This window comes from Betta splendens, chromosome 9 (genome assembly GCF_900634795.4).
Source record: "Betta splendens chromosome 9, fBetSpl5.4, whole genome shotgun sequence".
In the NCBI taxonomy this organism is placed as follows: Eukaryota; Metazoa; Chordata; class Actinopteri; order Anabantiformes; family Osphronemidae; genus Betta; species Betta splendens.
Genome location: NC_040889.2, coordinates 27,953,760 through 27,973,540, shown reverse-complemented (window position 1 = coordinate 27,973,540; position 19,781 = coordinate 27,953,760). Strand labels below are relative to the sequence as shown.

Sequence of the window (19,781 nt, the reverse complement as noted above, 5' to 3'; positions counted from 1 at the left end):
ACAGCTGCAGTGCTTAACAATAGATTATGTTAGCTCTTTTGCGTGTGCTGGCGTCGTCTATGGTAAACCGCCTCCAGTGATGTAGAGTAAACAAGAAAACAGCGGCTTCGTGTCTGCTCGGAGCTACAGATCACTCCGCTCCAGATTATCGGGAGTCTAAGCAGCAGAAACAAGACGAGACGGACCGAGACGGTCGATGAGAAGAAGCAACCGCGGCCTGTTTGCATTTGCAACTTATACATGTAACTAACAGAACCTTGAAAGCGTAGTCATCAGAATCTGCCCACTGTGATGTATAAGTCCGTATTATTCACCTTCAGAACTCATCAGGAGTTTATTTGCTTTTCTCACTTCCCCATTGACACGACACATAAGTTATGATTAATGGCTTTAACAGCTGGACCAAGATAAGAGCTCAATTAGCTGCGTGGGCAAGGACCTTGACTCTATCTCCACCGACTAATCCAGCAGCTTTTGTTATGATTAGCAAGAGCCAAGTTTTAATCTTGACTCCTGAGTTCATGGCTTTTGCCCAAAGACGACTCACTGGCACACTAGCGGTTGGAAAACGCACGTTTTCTTGCTAAGATTTAGCGCCGCGTAAAGATGGTGGCGACGTTCACGGGCACCGATCCACCGACCACCATCGCGCTGTGGGTGAACCCAGGAAAACACGGGCCTCGTGAGGGTTCTTTGCCGTGGGCCAAGTCGTCCAGGAAGGTGTCCTGGCTTCAAGCATGAGCTGCTAGTTCGCTGCACGTAGTCACACATCACCACAGAGCAGGAAGACCTCCCTCGATGAAGCTTTTCATAATGCATCAGGACACTCCTCCTTAGGATCCTCAAAACTCTTAGCAAAGAATTAGGAGCCGCTCGAGTTAATGTTTTCAAAGACAAAGCGTTGAGGAACAAGAGGGAATTTTCATGTGCAGGGAAAGACAGCAATTACATAAGAACTGTGCACAGACATAATTCGCTGGTTTTATTTGTGCCTATTTGACGCAGCGAGTGGAGGAGATCCGCTGTGGTGCCGGTCTCTGCAGTACAAGCCGTCCCGTGTGATGCTGCACGTTGTAGCACTCGCCCTCTGCAGGGGGAGACGTGGCCGACCATCTGTTCCCCCTTCCCCAGCAACAAACAACACACAGAGCCACGCAGCAGACAAACCAGCAGACACGGGCAGCACCGCTCCCGCACCAGCAAGGAATTATGGGAAGCAGGCGGGCAGCAACATGGAAATGAGGCAGCTAAATGTGGAATGAAAGCAGTCATCAGCTGGGAGGATTTGATCAGGAGGCCCGAGGTGACGCCGCACCGCGACGACTGATTCAAATTGAGGCAGGCACTGCAAAGGAGCCGCCTCGCAACGAGACACTCGATAGCGAGGAGATGATGGGTTAGGGCGAGAGACGAAGGAGGGAGAAGGCATGAAAGAGAATGTGGCCACCCTATAATGTGCCTGCACACATAAGCAAGGGAGAACGAAGGATGAGGGAAGGGATGGTGTATGTAAAGAGACAGCATGGAGCAGCGGAGGCTTTGCAGAGTGTGCAGGGGGCACGAGAGAGAGAGAGAGAGAGAGAGAAAGAGAGAGAGAGAGAGAGAGGGGGCAATGAAGGCGAGGCAATCCATTTTTAATCCAAGATGCCAGAGCTCCACACAAAGCGCCTCAATCAGAACCATATGTCGCCACATGAACGTTATTTTTAGATTAAGTTTAGCGCCGGGGGCTCACCGCACGCAGGCCCACACCCAAATACGAACAAATGTGTGAGTTCACAGTCTGTCGCGTGCAGACAGCGCCGTGAAGCGAACACATGCACACGCGAGCGCTCACACCGTCTAAAGTGTTAAAGGATGGGAGAAGAGAGAGGAGGTGTAATTGCCTAAATATGCTATGGACAGGAGAGGAAGGCTCAAGACTGCCCCCTAGTGTTCAACCTCATCCCAGGAACACATCTTCATCACGACTGCACCACAACCCCATCTTCTCTCAGATTACAACACTAGTGTTGTCATACTGTTTATGAATCAAGAATTCCAAGGTCTTATTTCTATTAAAATGTAAAAGTATTGAGCAAATAAAACAACAGCACAAAGTATGATGTGATTGTGTTGAAAGTGGGCGGGGCCTTGGCAGTGGTTAATTATTATGAAGCCACTGTTTTATCATTAATGTTGCTATAATTTTCTCACTTCGCCTCATCAGACAGAAACATGGACGGTTAGTAAAGCACTGAGGAGCAGACAGCTTCATGACTAATGGTATAGACGCCCGTGGATCGACATCAAAGTCAGCACTGCATTAAAAGAAAGATTCATTATTTCCAAGACAAAAAAGAATGGGATCCATTAACTAGACCTTCTTCCGCTCGACTTTGGAAATTTTCCATTTTGTATCGCCAGCAGCAGATTTGATTTAATAATATGTAATGATTCAGCTGTGAAATGCCAGGCAAAGGCAAAGCGAATGGAGAAACACACAGAGCCGTTCACATTAAACATGTTTGGACGAAGGAAATGACATGAAGTTATTTAAAGACAAAGGAGCAGGATGTGAGTGTGCTGCAACAGAACCGCTGCGCGGCCGCGCTTTGCTGGAGGCAGTGGAACGAGGCCGGGTTAAATTAGAAGGTAAAGGGTTCAGGTCCAGCTGAACGACACGCTGGTAAACTACAGACCAGCGTCTCCAGCAGCAGCACAAATGTCGGCTTTGTTTTCTCACACTTCATTTCCATTTCTGCCCGTGTGTTCTTCAGCTGTTCAGGCAGCGTTGTTTTGTGTCAGAGAAGGTGTTTGCACAGGAGATTGTGTCAGCGCCGCGCACAAAAGAGGAGCTCTGATGCTTTGCCTCATTGTTTTTGAACTAAGTTTAGCAGTTTAATCATTTTGACAACCTGGGTCACAACAGCAGAACGAACTGGAGCAGCTTAAGGTTTCGATCCGTGCTATAAAATATCAGCACAGTTGTTGTAATCTATGGTACAATGCTATTAGATGACAAGGTCGCACAAACGTCATATAGTGTACTGTAACTGCTGTGGTTGTCCTGTGTGACCATGCAGAATATGGAGGCGACCACTGAGACACCACTGAGGCCTGAAGCATCTCAACATGAGCGTCTGCTTCACCAACCTGTGCTGACACGACTGTTACAGAGGCAACAGGCAACAGCTCCAAGAGCGGCGGGTTCAAAAACAGACGCATCCAGATGTGGAGTGCCTTCAGTCCAATTGGGAATGAGCATCAGCTCAAAGGCACCAATCGCGCTCACGTGCCTTGTTTTCTGCTTTTAAATGGGCTCAGATTAACTTTAAAGACCGGTTTTCTTCAGACATTTAAGACTTTAATCTGATTCAGAGGGAAAAAAGACATTTTAAGCCCAAATAAATAATATTTCATATCTTTATTATTACACCACGAATCTCCGATGTTCAAAGAGTGGACTAGACAGATCATAACCCCAGGAGACGAAGTCTATCAGCAATAAAGAGCAGAGTAAGAGACGACCATCATGTAGTGAATGCTCATCAAAAGTCGATGCCTGATTTCCCAGTTTTGATCTTGTCTTTGTCTTCTTGTGGCGCTGTAGCTCTGACAGCCCCTGATACTTAGACCTATTATCTAAGCATTTCTGCTTCCCTTAGTGGAACAAATTGGTTGCCTTAACCACGGCTCGCTTACACGGCGCAAGATACAAAAGGTGAAAGGGCCGATGAAAGAGAGGCAGGTTTCTCACAAAGTGAAGCATCTCACTCCATGGGTTTTTCAGCAGTATTTCCACTGGTTTTCCAGTTGAGAGCTTGTTGCAGATCGTTCAACACGGGGCAGGACATGAAGGTTGCGACCCAGTGTTTCCACAGCGCATCAGTCTGACCAAAGGATCCTATATGGCCGAAATAAGCACCCTTTGTGAGTGAAGGAGCCCATTACATGGGGCTGCACAATCTGGCCTGTGAAGGCTGCCCTCTGATACCGGCAGCACAGCTTAGGAGGGAAATGCAAAGCCATCACTTTATTGCAGGGAAGGGGAGACTTTGAGGATTACATTCTTGAAAATATACTTTTTTTCCTAAACAGAATATCACAGCGCAGAGCAGGGATAAGCGAACAACGGCGGGAAATCCGCTCGTACTTTAAAACGTGCTACTGTACGAGGTTGGTTTGTGTTCCTTGTTTGGCATTTTCATATGTGAATGCACGGGGGGATTTGTTTGTGTGAGAAGCCGGTGGGATTGATGCTCACTACAATCTGACCAGCGACACATCACTGGCAGCAGAAAGCAGCCAATAGTCGCGGCGAAGAAAGACTCCAGATGAAAGCAAACATCAATGGGATGTTGACACCTTAGCTAATACCATTATTCAACCACTGGTATTTCCTGTTCGGTCAATAGGCTCTGGCAGCGAGCGCTAACAGTCTGCTGGGCCCTGCTTCCATTCCGCACCGATATCCTTGCAGGAGAACTTATCTGATGGGACCTTACACTTAAATCGACACTTTGAAGATCAGGGCCGCGGTCGCCATTTGGAGTCTGTCCCCTAAAAGGGCTTAGACTTCCTTGTGAGTCTAACACTCTCCCGAAAAACCCAGTCGATAAAGAATCTGCTCATCAGGAGAGCGTGACAGCCTGAGAGATGAGACCGCATCAATCATAGCGAGTCCAATAGCCACTCTCCGCCTCAGATAAAATAAGGAGCGCAGGCTCGCGGAGCTTTAAATAGGCACCAATGGAACCAACTTCCATCGTCTCCTCCTCTGCTATTTGGAGAGAGAGGTCAAAAGGTCGTTCTACCCTCCTCGAACCGCTCTTTTTTTCCCCGTTGTGGTGATTAGGCTGCAAACACGCGTCCCCAGACGCGCGCTCTTTGTTTCCACCTTCGTCCATCACGTACATTAAGATCCAGCAGATTTGCTGTAATTGCTGATGGTGAGACGTGTTGTCCAGACCCTCAGGACGCGTATTAAATGTCCCCCGCATCCCCCACAGACGCTCTGCTCTGCTAACGCGACCCCCTCGACCCCCTCGACCCCCTCGACCCCCTCGCCGTCACGTCCGACTCCGACCGCCTCACACGGCTGCAGAGGCGCAGGAGCCCAGCGCCCACGAGCCCGAACCAGCGCTGGCATCCAACCCCCCGGAGCGGCCTCGGAGCGGGCGAGTCGCAGCAGCAGCAGCTGTTGTGTTCTGGCACCTGTTGACTGCGGGTGTCACACGGAATCTGAACATGTGTCTGTGAGTTACTGTGAAGCTCGCAGCCTTTCTGCTGCTGGGGAATCCTGGAACCTGTTTAGAGGCCGCGTGCTGCTGGTGTGAGGTCCCACAGATGTCGACTTCTGGCCTACTTTCTGTTTTGGACGCGTATTTTGACATTTCCTGTCCAACACAGAAGCCCGCAGTTAAACATTGCCATTTGGATAATCACACGAGTCACGTCAAATCTTTTCACACAGTTGCTTTAGAAGCGCTGCCTCCGCTGTGTGTCGCGTTTTCTTCTGCTTAAAGAAGCAACGAAACAAATAATAATAGGATTAGATGGTACGAATACGACCTGATATTTATCCATCCTCTGCAAAGATAAACCCGAAGGTTGACAGATTTGTAATTTAACACTGGGTTTATCTGCCCAAAGTCAGAAAACTGAAAACTGCTGTAACTTCATGATGTCATTAGATTATCTGGCTTTGACCTCAGTGTGTGCAGAGTTTCCTAAAGATTTACAAGTCAGAAAGACAAATGTAGGATACAGCATTTTGGGCATTTGGCCCAAACTAAGGACGGAAACTTGGATGAGAAATATTCACCGACAACTTCTAATTCATTAACTAAATTTTAATGACAGCAAACTCGAAGATGGCACCATTTCTGTTCAACTCACCGTGATGAATAAAGACAGGACAGAATCTGTGGCTTTGTTGTGGCAGACGATCAGACCCGTTCCCAGCTCCAAAAGGGCCGAAATTAAATTGCTACACTGCCCCAGGAAATAAAAACTAGCTTGATATACATCTTGTATATTATTGCTAATAGTGACGAACAAGTCAGTTTATTCTGAAGCAAACAGGAAGCTACTTTGTTCCCGATCAGCCAACCTGTGCTCCTGATCCAGTCTGTCAGTGCAATGTCACTATTAAAGCCAGACTCACGGCCATTACAGATTTTAATCACGATCCCTGTGTATCTCCACATATGTCCAGGACCATATGCCAGGCAAGAACTCGTATCTCTCCTCCCCTCTGGGCTGAGAGCGTGTCAGCATTAGTCACTTTTATCTGTTTTTATCAGCCCTTCTGTGACAGATAACCCATGCAAGTACCTCCTCAACCATTCACTCCAGTACAGTGTGCAACTACTCATACAAATATATGATAGTCACAGCCCCATTTATCTTCTCCCTGAGTCAATTAGCCCAGTCAGTTATTACCCACATTATTCCATAGGTGAGTTACGTCTGCGCGGCGCAGACACTCTCAGGTTGAAGACGGTCGGAGGGAAAACAGGTTGAGGCTGACAGCACCAAACAGACCGACCCGCCTGGCGTATGATGCATGCGTCCATGGGGGGGGTCCTTGGAGACAGGAACACTATGTGCGACGCGTCATTACATTAAGATCCTGAAGGAAAGTTGAAGAAGAGCCGCCTATGGAGGAAAAGCAGAGGCGAGAACGCAGAGGGCGCCATTAGTATGCGGCTCCCTCGCCTCCACTCCGTTCCCCATGTTCCCCGCTGCGGTCTGATCTTCTCCGCCATCACTAGCCCCGCTACGTCGCCTTCCAAGTCTCTCCATTCCCCGTTTTATGTTAAACATGCTATGCTGGTGACAGCATCGTGGCACAGGGGAGAACGGCATCTTTAGAGGAGCAAAGGCAGGCGATGCTGCCGGCTGCAAAGAAGCAAGACGTCGCTGCCGCCGCTGCTGCTGCTGCTGCTGATGGGACGCGCCCAAAATTTACTGCTAAGTTTTGGAGATACAAACACAGCGGGGAAAGAAACTTTCAAAGAACCGCAAGGCCATGAAATATATATAGAGCCGTGGTGCTAGCAGAAGGAGGCCTTTGTCTGGCAGCCGCGCCACTGATATATGTTTTGTTGTGTGGCAGGCAATTCAGACTCCGTCCCTGCTGATCTGCAGAGGCTATAAGACGTCTGCAGCGACGCACATCAGCCTCCAGTGCTTGGTATTCAGCGGCTCCTGCCTCGCTCCTTTCCATTACCACACAGTAATTTGACATATTTGCAGGCAGCGTTGCCTCATCACAAGCTCATTCTTTAAACAAACTGTGGGGAACAGCTGCGAGTCGGGAGCGACGTGGAAGAACGGTGGTTAAAGTGCTGGTGTGGAGTGTGTGCGGAACCCGCGGTGCGTACCCACAGAACCAATGGAACCGATGGAACCGACGGAACCGATGGAACCGACGGAACCGATGGAACCGACGGAACCAATGGAATCTATGGAACCGATGGAACAGAACCAATAGAACCGACGGAACCAATGGAATCGATGGAACCGACGGAACCAATGGAACCGATGGAACCGACGGAACCAATGGAATCTATGGAACCGATGGAACAGAACCAATAGAACCGATGGAACCGACGGAACCAATGGAATCGATGGAACCGACGGAACCAATGGAATCGTAGGAACTGATGGAACCGACGGAACAAATGGAATCGAAGGAACTGATGGAACTGACGGAACAAACGGAATCGATGGAACCGATGGAACCGATGGAACCGACGGAACCGATGGAATCTATGGAACCGATGGAACCGACGGACCCGACGGAACCGACAGAACAGCACCGTCACCTTGGGCGTCGAGCGACTCGGTCTCTGAATGCTGAAATCCAGCGTTAATGAAGTGTTACTGTCGCACCTGACGCCTGCATTTTTTAGTAGCACAACGCACATGTCATGTGTGACTTCACTCTGGCTGAACGTTAACAGCCCAGCGTTGGCTGAGTCACGCTCCATAATCTGTACGTGAGGTCTAAACTACAGAAGCAGAAGCTCGTTTGTTTTGTGCAATAAAAGGCGTCGCGCCGGAATCGATGGGATGGAGCCGATCACGCAGATCAGATCAACCTGCGTGTTTCCCTTCTTCTAGAACTCATTCCCTCGCTGCTTCCTTTGTGACTGTGATATTTTAGGTTCATTTCAGTCGCGCTGCATCTTAATTTGGGCTGGCATCCTTGAAATTAAAGCAAGATAAAAGGGAAACTGGTGCTATGTTAATATCTCTTTGAAGATGGAGTCAATCTGGCAACAGAAAGCCTGGCCCTTATTTTCCCTTCCTGTATTCAGCGCGGTGGATGGGAGATAAGTGCAGATTCAGCTCACAGCAGCTTACCTTAGGAGGAAGAACTCTCACAGCGCTCTGCTTTCATCTGGCTCCTCGTGGCAGGAACCAGGCTTTGTTTCGTCTACACTTGGACACTGAATATTTACCCGTGTAACATCTACTTTTTCCTGCATCTTCCTTCAGAGTCGGAGGCTGCAGCTGCCTGGCTGAATTATCAACGGCCTCGTTGCTCGTATGGATGTCGTGTAGTGGGGAGCGGAACCCTTTCAGCTGGTTTGCTGCAGGCCGTCAGCCACATTTGCCGAAATAACGTCTGCACAGTAATAACAACTGTGTGCGTGCGGTCATAGCCATTATGCAAATCCTTCATGCATTTAACCTGCATATTCCTCCATTAGAATTGCAGATAATGAAAATGTTATGAAATAGTAACAACTTGGTACAGTGCGGCGCGAAACTCAGTTAATCGCCGGACAATTTTATGTAAATGTGGATGATGTAACCCATAAATTTTCCTAAGAGCTCTCCAAAGTGCTACAGAGTTTCACAAAATCCAAACACGCCGCTGCAGAACCGCCATCGACACCTTTCGGAACGGGCTCTCCATCGCTTTCTAGAAAAACCTGCCTTTTGTGTTCATAGCTATGATCCCGTCGTTGCGTGTCTGTTGAGCCACGGGTCGCTTTCAAAGTCAGGGTGTAATGCTCTCATTAGCAAAACGCTGGATGCCCCTTTTTGTTCCAATACAGACGTTAATAAGTCGGAGGATCCTGCAGGAACGTGTGGAGTAATCCTCGACACCCGTATCAGCGCTCTGCACCCGAGCCTCCATCTGCTGAACACGTCACTCTGTGACTTTAATACCCAGTTAATTACTCTCATCTTGACCTGCCAGTAAAATTAGCCCAGCTGCCACTGCTGCCTGTGTTTCTGTTATCTGTGTGGAACTGCATTAGCGCGTGGCCCCTTTAATGGCTTTAATTAGTCGTAAACGAAGCAGATTCTCCTGTTAAGTGGATGAGCAGTCGATACTGTAACGCAGTCCCAGTCTGCACAGGTCCAACTTTATCTCGTTGAGGAGGTGGCGGCGCGGGATGAACTCCTCCAGTAATGAAGACGGTGTCACGTCCTCCAGAACCGTATCAGGCAGCGCTCACTCACGGCTCCGATACGAGGAGAACATAATTACAGGGCTGCTGTTGACAGAGGAGTCTTTCCAGAGGAGCTGCTTCAGTGTCAGTTACATAATATTAAGTTTCCAGTGGAGCGGCTGAAGCGTGAGGACGCCTGTCAACCGCCCGCACAAAAACACTATTGTTGCCTCAACTTTGACAATGAGAGTCAAATAAACGCTTCCCTAATAAAAACCCTGCGGATTCAGTAAATGAGGCTATTTTGAGAAGGAGCGGCCCATAAAGTGCATGTCAGTAAACCATATCCGCTTTCACAGGCTCTTTCCAGTCTCCAGGATCTCCATTTGCTGAGTAATGCCTCACCCACCTGGCAGCGAGGTGCAGCGCTCGCATGCCGGAGCAGCTAATGGCTGTTTATGGTTTCTAATGCGCGACGCTGGAGCTTCTCCAGCAGCAGAGCGCTGCTTGTCTGCAGATAGATTGCACTGATGGGAAATGTGGGGATGCCAGACGTGACCTGCTGCACGTTCTGATTGCGTTCATCTTAATCCATTTAAGCAGAGTTTGCTAATGGCGCGTTCTTGTTGCTCGTTGTATTTGTTTGATCTGTTGTGCGTTGGGGGTGAAGGGCGACCTCTTCTTCTTTATTCAGGTGAGAGAAAATCAATTTTCAGACGCTGCACGGGACCAGAGAGAAGACGGGCTGTCATGTACGTCAGCGCACGGGAACACGCGGGTGCTGACATGAAATCGAGTTTGGGAGGAAGAGCTACTGCGCTTTGATTTCCAGCTGTTGGGCTCCTGGCGTGACTTTGAGCTGCTGATCAGATCCTGAAGAGTTTTAAGGCCTAATGTGCGTGTCATTGGGGAGCGGGCAACAAAGCGCATGGGAACGACCTGCGGAGGCTCAGGCAGCACAAGTTGTAGCTATTTCATGGCTGTTTCTGCACAGATGAGAAGGTCACATGAAGTCACCCCCTAAAACGTGAGTGGGGTCCTACCAGGAAACCTACTGGAGTGAGCGTGAGTGGAGAAAGTGGAGCAGTCCTGCCCTCTCTCTCTCACTCTCTCTCTCTCTCTCTCTCTCTCTCCCTCTCTCTCTCACTCTCTCCCTCTCTCTCCCTCTCTCTCACTCCTCACTACTTCCCTCTCGCCCGTCTCGTCTTCATCTCTCCCTCTCTCCTCTCGCTCTCTCACTCGTTCTCTGCCATCTACTCTCCTCTCTCACTCTCGCTCTCTCTCATCACTCAGCGCATCTCTATAGTCCCTCTCTATCTCCGCTCTTCTCTCCTCTCTCTCTCTCTCTCTCCCTCTCTCCCTCTTTCTCTCTCGCTCTCTCCCATCTCCTATTTCTCGGTGGTATAATGTGCAGCCTATTCACGCAACGCCTTTTAAAGTCATGGAGGGAATCACTTCACAGTCAGTCACGAAACTCAATATGTTAACGCCCTCCAAGGGAGCGATGGAGGGGAGAAAACATAACCTGTCAATTACCTGCAGCAAAAGCACTGAAAGATTTATTGAAACCACCAAAAATCTGCCCAAGACAAAGGAGCTTAAACAGGCGGTGGATCAAAACAAGCCGCAAACCGTTCCACTAATTACAAAATCATGTCAGCAAAATTAACCTCCGCTGACTTAATGGCACAGAGCTGAATTAGTTTGTGTTTAAGGAAGCATATGGTAACGGTTTCTTCATCAATTACTTCTTGAAAGTGCCAGGTGGAAATTTTCAGGCTTTGATTTATTCTAACAGAGAAAAGGTCTGATCTGTCAAAACTCATTATCCAAACAAATGGAGCGGTTTCTGTCCTTTCGCGGGAGATGGAAAACGGATAAACACATTTGGAACGAGAAAAAAACAAAAAACAGCGTACATCTGGAAGTTGCCGCCAGTGGCAGCGCAGCCTCATCCCATGAGCCTCCACTGGCTGAGGACGGAGGACGGCGCAGCGGGAGCGTCAGAACCGCTATCAGCCTGTGTTGTTCCCCTCACACACATCATGCAGACCCTCGGCATCATCTGTTCACAGCTTAGAGATGGAGAGTGCTGGTGCTCGTCTGCATCACTGAGTAATTGCTGCGACGATGGACTGGGTCGGAAAACAAGCCGCGTTTCTGATTAGGGGTTCCGAACGCGAGCCCGTGACAGGGAAATATCCCAGTGCAGTCTTTTCACTCATTAGATCCATTCCTACTTTGTGCTCTCTGATCCTGAATGTCAAAGGATTCCGTGTGAGCGTTTTTCCACAGGTCGACCCCCCGCTGTGACGCGTCGGGCGCGTGTCAAAAAGCTGCACCGCAGGAACTAAAAGCTGTTGTTTCAATCCCACACGGCGCCGTGACATAATCATACATAATACTTTCAGACGGATACAGATTTACATTATGACGAGAAGAACATACTTGAGTATGAATACATCCGTCATGGAATGAAGCCAACTCTCGTGTGACGAAATGCAACTTGACGCGTTGCAGCTTTGGAATTCAACGACTTAAACGGCAGAAGGTCCGATATGTGACAAACTCATTAGCGGGTTAAAGGCCGCGTCAGCAGCCGCCACATCCATGCAGACCAACCCCCCCGCCCCAAGCCCCCCCCCCCCCCCCCCCCCCCCCCCTCAGCGCTGCCCCGGAGCCCAGCAGATTTCAGATATCATTATAATGGATGTCCTGGCAGGCTAGCGTGGTCACATTTAATTTGCCGTGGCCTGATATCTACACAAGATAATCAGCATTTACACCTGAGAGCGAAGACAGAGAGATGAGCGACAGCGCGAGTGCAGGTGAAGCCGTAATAGAATTAGAAGGAAAACGGGAGCGGTCGGAGAAAGTGAGCATGAAGGCAGAGATTGTAAAGAAAGAGGAGGTGTGTGTGTTTGGCACTGAGTCCACAGAGACAAAGGGAGAGTAGCGCTGAAGCACACTTGTCAGATTTGCATTTTAATAAGAATAACCCACTTTGGGCCCCGGAGACGAGAGCAGAACCCGCTCCACGCAGCTCAGACGTGCGTCTCGGCACCAGACGCGCTCCTGTTTTTGTGGCTGTTTGCTTTATTGTTGTGCGAGGGCAGCCCGGTCCAATTACATGCAGATAAACAGCGGCGCTGCTCGTTCAGGGCAGGTTACGGAGCGCTGCCGGCGCCGCACGCGACGGGGATCCTCATTGATTCCACTGCGTGGAGGAGGTTCTGCTCGGCTCCTGCGTCTCGGGCCGTCGGATCCTCACTTCCAGCGGCCGACACTGATCTGCGTTTGACGGAACGTCGCCTGAACCACCTGAAGTCTGGGTTGATTCCATGAAGCGCATGGAACGGGGAGACGTTAGAAGCGCTGAGCATCGTTACATGACGAGCTTTCACGTCTAGAACACATCTATTTCCCCTGAGCTGAGGAGCGGCAGCCTATTTCTTCTGAAGGGCCTCAAACATATTTCAGGCGTGAACGACCACCGACTCAGAGGCACGTGTGAGTGTGAGTGCGTTCAGCAGCACAGTGCAAACGCATCTCTACAGCTTCGTTTTGCTTTAATGGAAGTGTGGTACAAGGTGAAAGTCACAACCTGCGAACCCCTGTCTGTCTGTGTGTCTGTGTCTGTATGTCTGTCTGCCTGTCTGTCTATCAGCCTGTCTGTCTGTCTGTCTGTCTATCAGCCTGCCTGCCTGCCTGCCTGCCTGCCTGTCTGTCTGTCTGTCTGTCTGTCTGCCTGCCTGCTTGTCTGTCTGTGTGTCTGTCTGTCTGCCTGTCTGTTTGTCTGTCTCTGTCTGCCTGCCTGCCTGCCTGCCTGTCTGTCTGCCTGCCTGCCTGCCTGCCTGCCTGCCTGTCTGTCTGCCTGCCTGCCTGTCTGCCTGCCTGTCTGTCTGTCTGTCTGTCTGCCTGTCTGTTTGTCTATCAGCCTGTCTGTCTGTCTGCCTGTCTGTCTGTCTATCAGCCTGCCTGCCTGCCTGCCTGCCTGCCTGCCTGTCTGTCTGTCTGTCTGCCTGCCTGTCTGTCTGTCTGTCTGTCTGTCTGCCTGCCTGCCTGCCTGCCTGTCTGTCTGTCTGTCTGTCTGCCTGCCTGCCTGCCTGCCTGCCTGTCTGTCTGTCTGTCTGCCTGCCTGCCTGCCTGCCTGCCTGTCTGCCTGTCTGTCTGTGTGTCTGCCTGCCTGCCTGCCTGCCTGCCTGTCTGCCTGTCTGTCTGTGTGTCTGTGTGTCTGTCTGTCTGTCTGTCTGTCTGCCTGTCTGTCTGTCCCCCTATTGTCTGGCCTCTGTGTCATTAGCCGGTCTCCTTCCTCCGGTCGTCTCAAGGTGCTTCTTTGCCTTTTGAAATCCCGCAGCCTCTGAATTCACCGCACAGTATTTGTCCTTCACATGAAAAAAAGCTGTTTATGCAACTCGCCCGTTCCCTCTGAAACGGACCCTAAGAAATTTGCCTTAAACACGGGTGAAGAATAGCTTCCAACAATCCGCACAGAGGAAGGTGACCCCCGTTGGCTTAAGCTCCGCAGTGATGTGGTGCCAGGCATTGAGTAAGACGCAGCATCAAAACACCAACTCCCATCTGTCAGGTTTGCAAACTACTCACAACAACAGGCGGCGCACAGCGGATGATCACAAGGATCGGTGCGGAGTCCATTTTGCGTCGCTGAGAAACACACGGCTATAAATATCACAATATTTATTTAGCTGCAGAGGAAAACTGAAATCTGAGATTGTTCCTCAGGAGATCCTCACGCTAATGATCTCAGCGGAAGCGTCGCTGCTGCTGCAGTCTGTTTTCAGACCTGCCTCGTCGTCATGGTTCACGGAGGACGTGCTTCAGGTCCATCGGCGCTCGTGTCCGTCCGTCCGTCCGTCCTGGAGGAGGAGGAGCTCCCGGCTTATGAGGCCCAACATGGCTCCATTCATGCATCTAATTTAGGAGCGACTTCTGCTCCGCTAATTAACAATTTACTGCGTTCAGCCTCCCCTTTGTGCTACAATCAGCGTCACAGCCTCCGTGGACGCTGAATCCCAGGGACGCGGCCGCAGCCACTGAAACCTAGACTGAAAAACGACACGGTGCAACGGAGTGCGATGCGTTGCACACGTTGGCGGCTCCGCTCGTCCACGCTGGGCGCTGCAGCCCCGTCATGTGGCAGTGGGGGGGGGGGGGGGGGGGTGCTGGTTTGGGAGCTCAGCTCTGATGATGCAGCGTTCTGTGGCGCGTCTTTTCCTGCGGTGGATTGAGGAGCGTGTTGGGGCTTTTGATCTGGTCTGTCGGGAGCAGACGCTATTACGGCTTTATGAGACAATGTCAGTGGACATAAATAAATCTCCACATAAAGACTCCGCCCGCATCACCACCCTCATCCATCCTCCAGTCAAGAGCCAACACTTATTGTGTTTAAATGAGGAGTGTGGGGAGTGGGTGTTTTCTGCTTGTTGTCCTTCCAAATATTCTGACAGTGGAATAATAACCCACAGAGAGGATTAAGGACTGGTAATCTGAGGGAATGCTGTATTCCATTTCCACCGCTTTATGCACGTTCTCGCCCCTTAGCTTCCTCTGAATAAACTAAACAGAATTTCGCTCGTTCATCCACTTAGTTCCTCTGTCGTGCTGATTAGCAGTGAAGAGCTGGGAGACTGGGATAACCTGGAGCCCATGGGTCCAAGGGTATCTGAGGCCAGCAGTGTGTGTGTGTGTGTGTGTGTGTGTGTGTGTGTGTGTGTGTGTGTGTGTGTGTGTTTGTGTGTGTGTGTCTGTGTGTGTCTGTGCGTGTGTGTGTGTGCGTTTGTGTCTGTGTCTGTGTCTGTGTGTGCGTGCATGTGTGTGTCTGTGTGTGTGCACGCATGCATGCATGCCTTTGTGTGTGTGTGTCTGTGTGTGTACTGTATAAACACATGCAGTCTCAGTTGAAGCCACCAATTACCAGAAGCCCCTCAAGGACGGAGCTCAGCAGGACGCTGCCAACGTGGCAGATCCGATCCCAAACAGCCCGCTGACTGTCACATTCAGGCTGATCTGTGGCAGCAGATACGAGCGGCTTCACTTTTAGGCTGACGGCGAGCAGCATAATGGCACCAAATGATTACGTGGAACAACTGAACTGTCCATGGAGACAGCGTTTGGTCCCCGTGGTCAAAAGGCAGCGACAAACGTTTATGTTACAGTATGCAGATGAGACCAAGGTGCACAGCTGACTCTGAATGCAGTCATTATTTGCTCCGCTGCGTCCAGACGACTCCCACAAGACGACGCATGACAGTGACATGTGTTTGGTGGCTGCTCCCATGTATTTGCTGCTAATTACACGCCAAGCATTTCCTTCTGTGAGCTCATCGGGAGTGAGTCTCATTTTGGGCAGCGGCCAAAGCACGATTTACTCATCACGGCTGAGTCGACACCTATTGACCCTCAAATGTAATCACAAAGGGGCGACGGCTCAACCGTGACCTGCTTCAGCCTCTGTCGGTGACCACGAGAACTGCAGCAGCATCAGCAGAACATGCCTGGTCTTTGTGGGGCTCAGGTAACGGCCTATTAGTCTCCATCGGTGAAAGGCTGCGTTCAGAGCAGCATTCAGCAACGGAGGAAAAAACGGCGGAATGCCCCTTTCTTCTCGTTGGGCTGCAGCTTGCGTACGAGTACTTGGTGAGAGCTGCTTCAGCGGTGTCGAGTGAAGCGAGAAGCCGGTGAAGTCACGTGACCTTGAGCTTCCTTCTTTCCTTTCCTGCGGTCATTCCTTCCCTCCTTTCCTCAGACCCCACATCATCCTCCCCATCGCTCCCTCACAGAGACACGTGAATTCCACGCTGGCTTTCAGGATGTGGAGGATGCCGTGTCTCATTGTCAGCTGGCAGCGTGATGTTTGATCCCACCTAATGCCGCTATGCAAATCAGCTATTGTTATTTTTGTTTCCCTTTTTTTGCGTGCCATGTTTTTCTTTACAGCTTGATATGTTCTCGACAATTATCTTGCCACTTCAGATGCTGCATCGAGTGGCCTATTTTAGAAAATAGGGCAGGGTTTTTGGCAAGGCGCTGCCAAACCCGTAACAAAGTTAACTAATTGAAAAAACGCCTGCTTTGTGTAATGCCCTAAAACTCCCGAAGACAATCTTTCACTTCCACAGTCACAGTTTGAAACATTCATTTGAGCTTTATTTGGTGGCAGACAGCGAGCGACGACACCCAAAGCAGCAGCTTTCGCACCGAGGCATTTGATTATATGCTGAGACTGTAAATGAAAGCGCCTCCCCACCCTGGCACTTAAAACACAAGCCATGACAGGCCATATTTTCTCGGCCAAATCAGGATGCTGAGAGATGGATACCAGATATAATTGCAGGAGCAAGAGGAAAAGCAGGCTGAGGTGTGTGTCAGAAGCCTGGTGCTAAATCACACCAGCAGCTGGATGATGAAAACCTGCCTGTAGGGTCCGTGGCACCCAGAGCCATTCTGCGCCGACGGAGGCTTGTGCACTTGAATTTGCATCACCCTGTGACATATCAAAGAGAATGCACAAGTGGATGTGCCTCTTTGATTTTCCTAGTTGTGAAATGCAAAGTTACTCGGCAGGCCCACAATAATCTGCAGCTTTCTCACCATAATCCTGCAGTTTTAGTCAAGTAATGAACAACGTGAGGACGGGAGAGTGTGCGCAGCGCGTTGCATAAGCATTATGTGTGTGAGAGTGTGTGAAAGAGAGAGAGGGAGAGAGAGAGAGAGAGAGAGAGAACAGAAGATCAGTGTGTGTGTGTGTGCGCGTGTGCGCGTGTGTGTGTGTGTGCGTGTGTCTGTGTGTGTGTGTGCGTGTGTGTGTGCGTGCGTGCGTGCGTGTGCGTGCGTGTGCGTGCGTGCGTGTGGTGTGTGTGTGTGTGTGTGTGTGTGTGTGTGTGTGCGTGCAGGGGTGGGGCAGGAAGCTTTCCACAGGCTCTTGATGGAACAAATTGGATGTTACATACATGCACTTCTCTCGTGGAGGTGCTGCTCGTCACACGCCGTGTCACCGCTACTCTCCGCCGCACCGCATTAGACACTCACACAAACAGCCGCGGGTACAATCAGCGGTGCAGGCGCACTGAGATGCCAGGTGCATCCCCCTCCCAGTCCCTCCTCCTTCCTCCACCTATTCGCGAACGCGCACAGGCCAGCGGGAGCGCGCACGGGCAGCCTACAGCCTGCACCTGCCAAGAAATGGAATCCTTCGCCTGCTCCGGTGGGAACGAGGAGCAGCGCCGTCCTCCTGAGAACAGCTCCAAGTGCAATTGGTGAAAACTACGGAGCTCCGTTTCCTTTCACTCCGTCGGCGCCCTGAGTGGGACGATGCCACAAACCAGCACACAGAAGCCAAGAAGCCGGAGACTTGGGCGCTGTTATCGAGGCGCCGAGCGCACCATCTGCGGACTCCATCAAAAGCTCAGCGCGCAGCCTCCAGACGGGCTCGCGCGGACGCCCGGGTTAAGTTGCGATATCACGCGGAGCATATTGACCACCGCGGCCGATACGAGACCTCGCAGCCGCTCACGCGCGCGGGCTCCTCAGTAGATGCACGCAAACACACAAAGAAACACACTGCGCAGCGCAAAATCTGCGGTGAATTACGGCTTAATTAAGAGCCAGTGAGTCAAGGTCGTTAACAGCCGCAGCATCCGTGACGGATATTGACTCTGCGTGATGACCCTCTCCAAAAAGGAGAGTCGTTTATCAATATGAGGCTTCTACGTGCTTTTTGTCACCAGTTTCAAGAAAGTGTGCGGGAGCCAACAGAGTCAACTCCACTGGGGACCATCTGGGCCGTTATTTGCGCTCGTCTGTTCCGCACAAAGCAGCGAGACTGCCCGATGTGGGTTTTATCCGTGCGCACGAACCCCGGAGGATTCTCCTGCCTGCGTTATGTGGAAACTTTACAGAGGTGTGCTGTGGTCCGATGCCTACTCACCGTCCATAATAACGGGCTTCATGATTTAGATGCGGGCGAAATCCAGAAGCTGCGGGCTATAAATCCAAGTCGAATGAATCCCAGCGAGCGCGGAGACGGGGTCGGAGAGGAAATCCGCCGTTTGTGGCAATTTGTGGGTAATTTCAGATCCAGTGCTCGGTGGGAGACGGACAGCCTGAAGCCCCGCGCCCGTCAAACTTTAGCCGAAGGTCTTCCCGACAGGGGAGCCACGTCTCCGGCTGCACCTGAGCTCAGTCATTTGGACGAGAGGTTGAAAAATAGTCAACAATAAACATCCAGATTGGGAACAGCAGACTCGACGCGCCAGTCGACACCCTCCCCAAAATATAGGACGCGCGAGGAGCTCAGGAGAAGAGCTCAAAGTGTTAACGAGGAAGAAGTGGAGAATCAACGACGCGGGCGAAAAAAACGTATCGAATCCATTTTATGAAACCGTATCCAGTCACTCGCAGCGCTGTATATTTCCCAAGCAGACCGACAAAAGTGTGTAGCGGATGCGCATCGCGGCCGCACTGGTGCGCGTTTGCCACAGGGAGGTGGAAAAGGAGGGCGGGGCCGCGAGGTGCGTTTGTTGGCGAGAGGCAGAGAGAGAGAGATTTCACAGATGAGACTTTTATGAGTCCGTGTCACGCTGCAGGAATATTTCTCCCGAATCTCAAAGTGCAATATTCATTTCAGTCAAGACATGTCTGTGGTTTGTGAACCCCTCGTGCGTAAAGCATGTCCACAACGCTCGATGTGTGCGTTCGTTATCGTAGACGCCATCGTAACATCCGTCATTGTCATTACCATTAATAATAAAACCGAGGAGCTGTTTTTCGGGTTCTATTTCCTGTCTGGCTGCTCGACACCCGTAGATTATGAAGAGCACGGACACAGTCAACTCCGAGAGCACGCGGGTTCATTTGACATAATCGGCAGACTTTTAAAAAGGGAAAGTGACACTTAATGACTTATTCAGGCAGACACTTCTTGCAGCGCAGGGCTGCGCTCTAATAAATGTTTTATGCGCCGAGGGTGGGCGGCTGCTGGTAGGTAGAAGGTGACGTGAGGCGAATCTATTTGGATCAGACGTGGCCAGGCACGCGCATGCATACGAAAACAGCCCAAACAGGCGACGAGCCCGGGCCGCTGCTGGGACCGCGCTCCCTCCGGCGAGGGACGAGGCGGGGGCGGAGTCGATATCCGACAGAAAATAGGGGTTCGGCTGTGCTTGGTAACTGGACCGACGGAACGAAGCCTCCAACTTACTGATACTAAAATGTCCTCCGTATTGTTTAACCACACATGAACTATTTTGGCCGTATCTCGTGCGAATGACATTTAAATTGAATCCACACACCTTGAAACAGTATCGACCAACATTAAATCAGTTGATTGTCTCTTTGTTGAAATGCAGCGAGTCCGCAGAGCGT

The 19,781-nt window shown here is 50.7% G+C and overlaps 1 protein-coding gene across 1 annotated transcript in view; it reads right to left on the bottom strand.

Moving 5' to 3' along the window:
• Positions 1-18,892, bottom strand: part of rtn4r (reticulon 4 receptor) — a 31,004-nt gene extending 12,112 nt beyond the window's left edge. The window contains exon 1 of the mRNA XM_029162435.3: positions 18,346-18,892. Coding sequence (XP_029018268.1) covers positions 18,346-18,367 — 22 coding nt within the window. The 5' untranslated portion in view covers positions 18,368-18,892. The remainder of the gene's footprint in view (positions 1-18,345) is intronic.
• Positions 18,893-19,781: the final 889 nt, after the last annotated feature.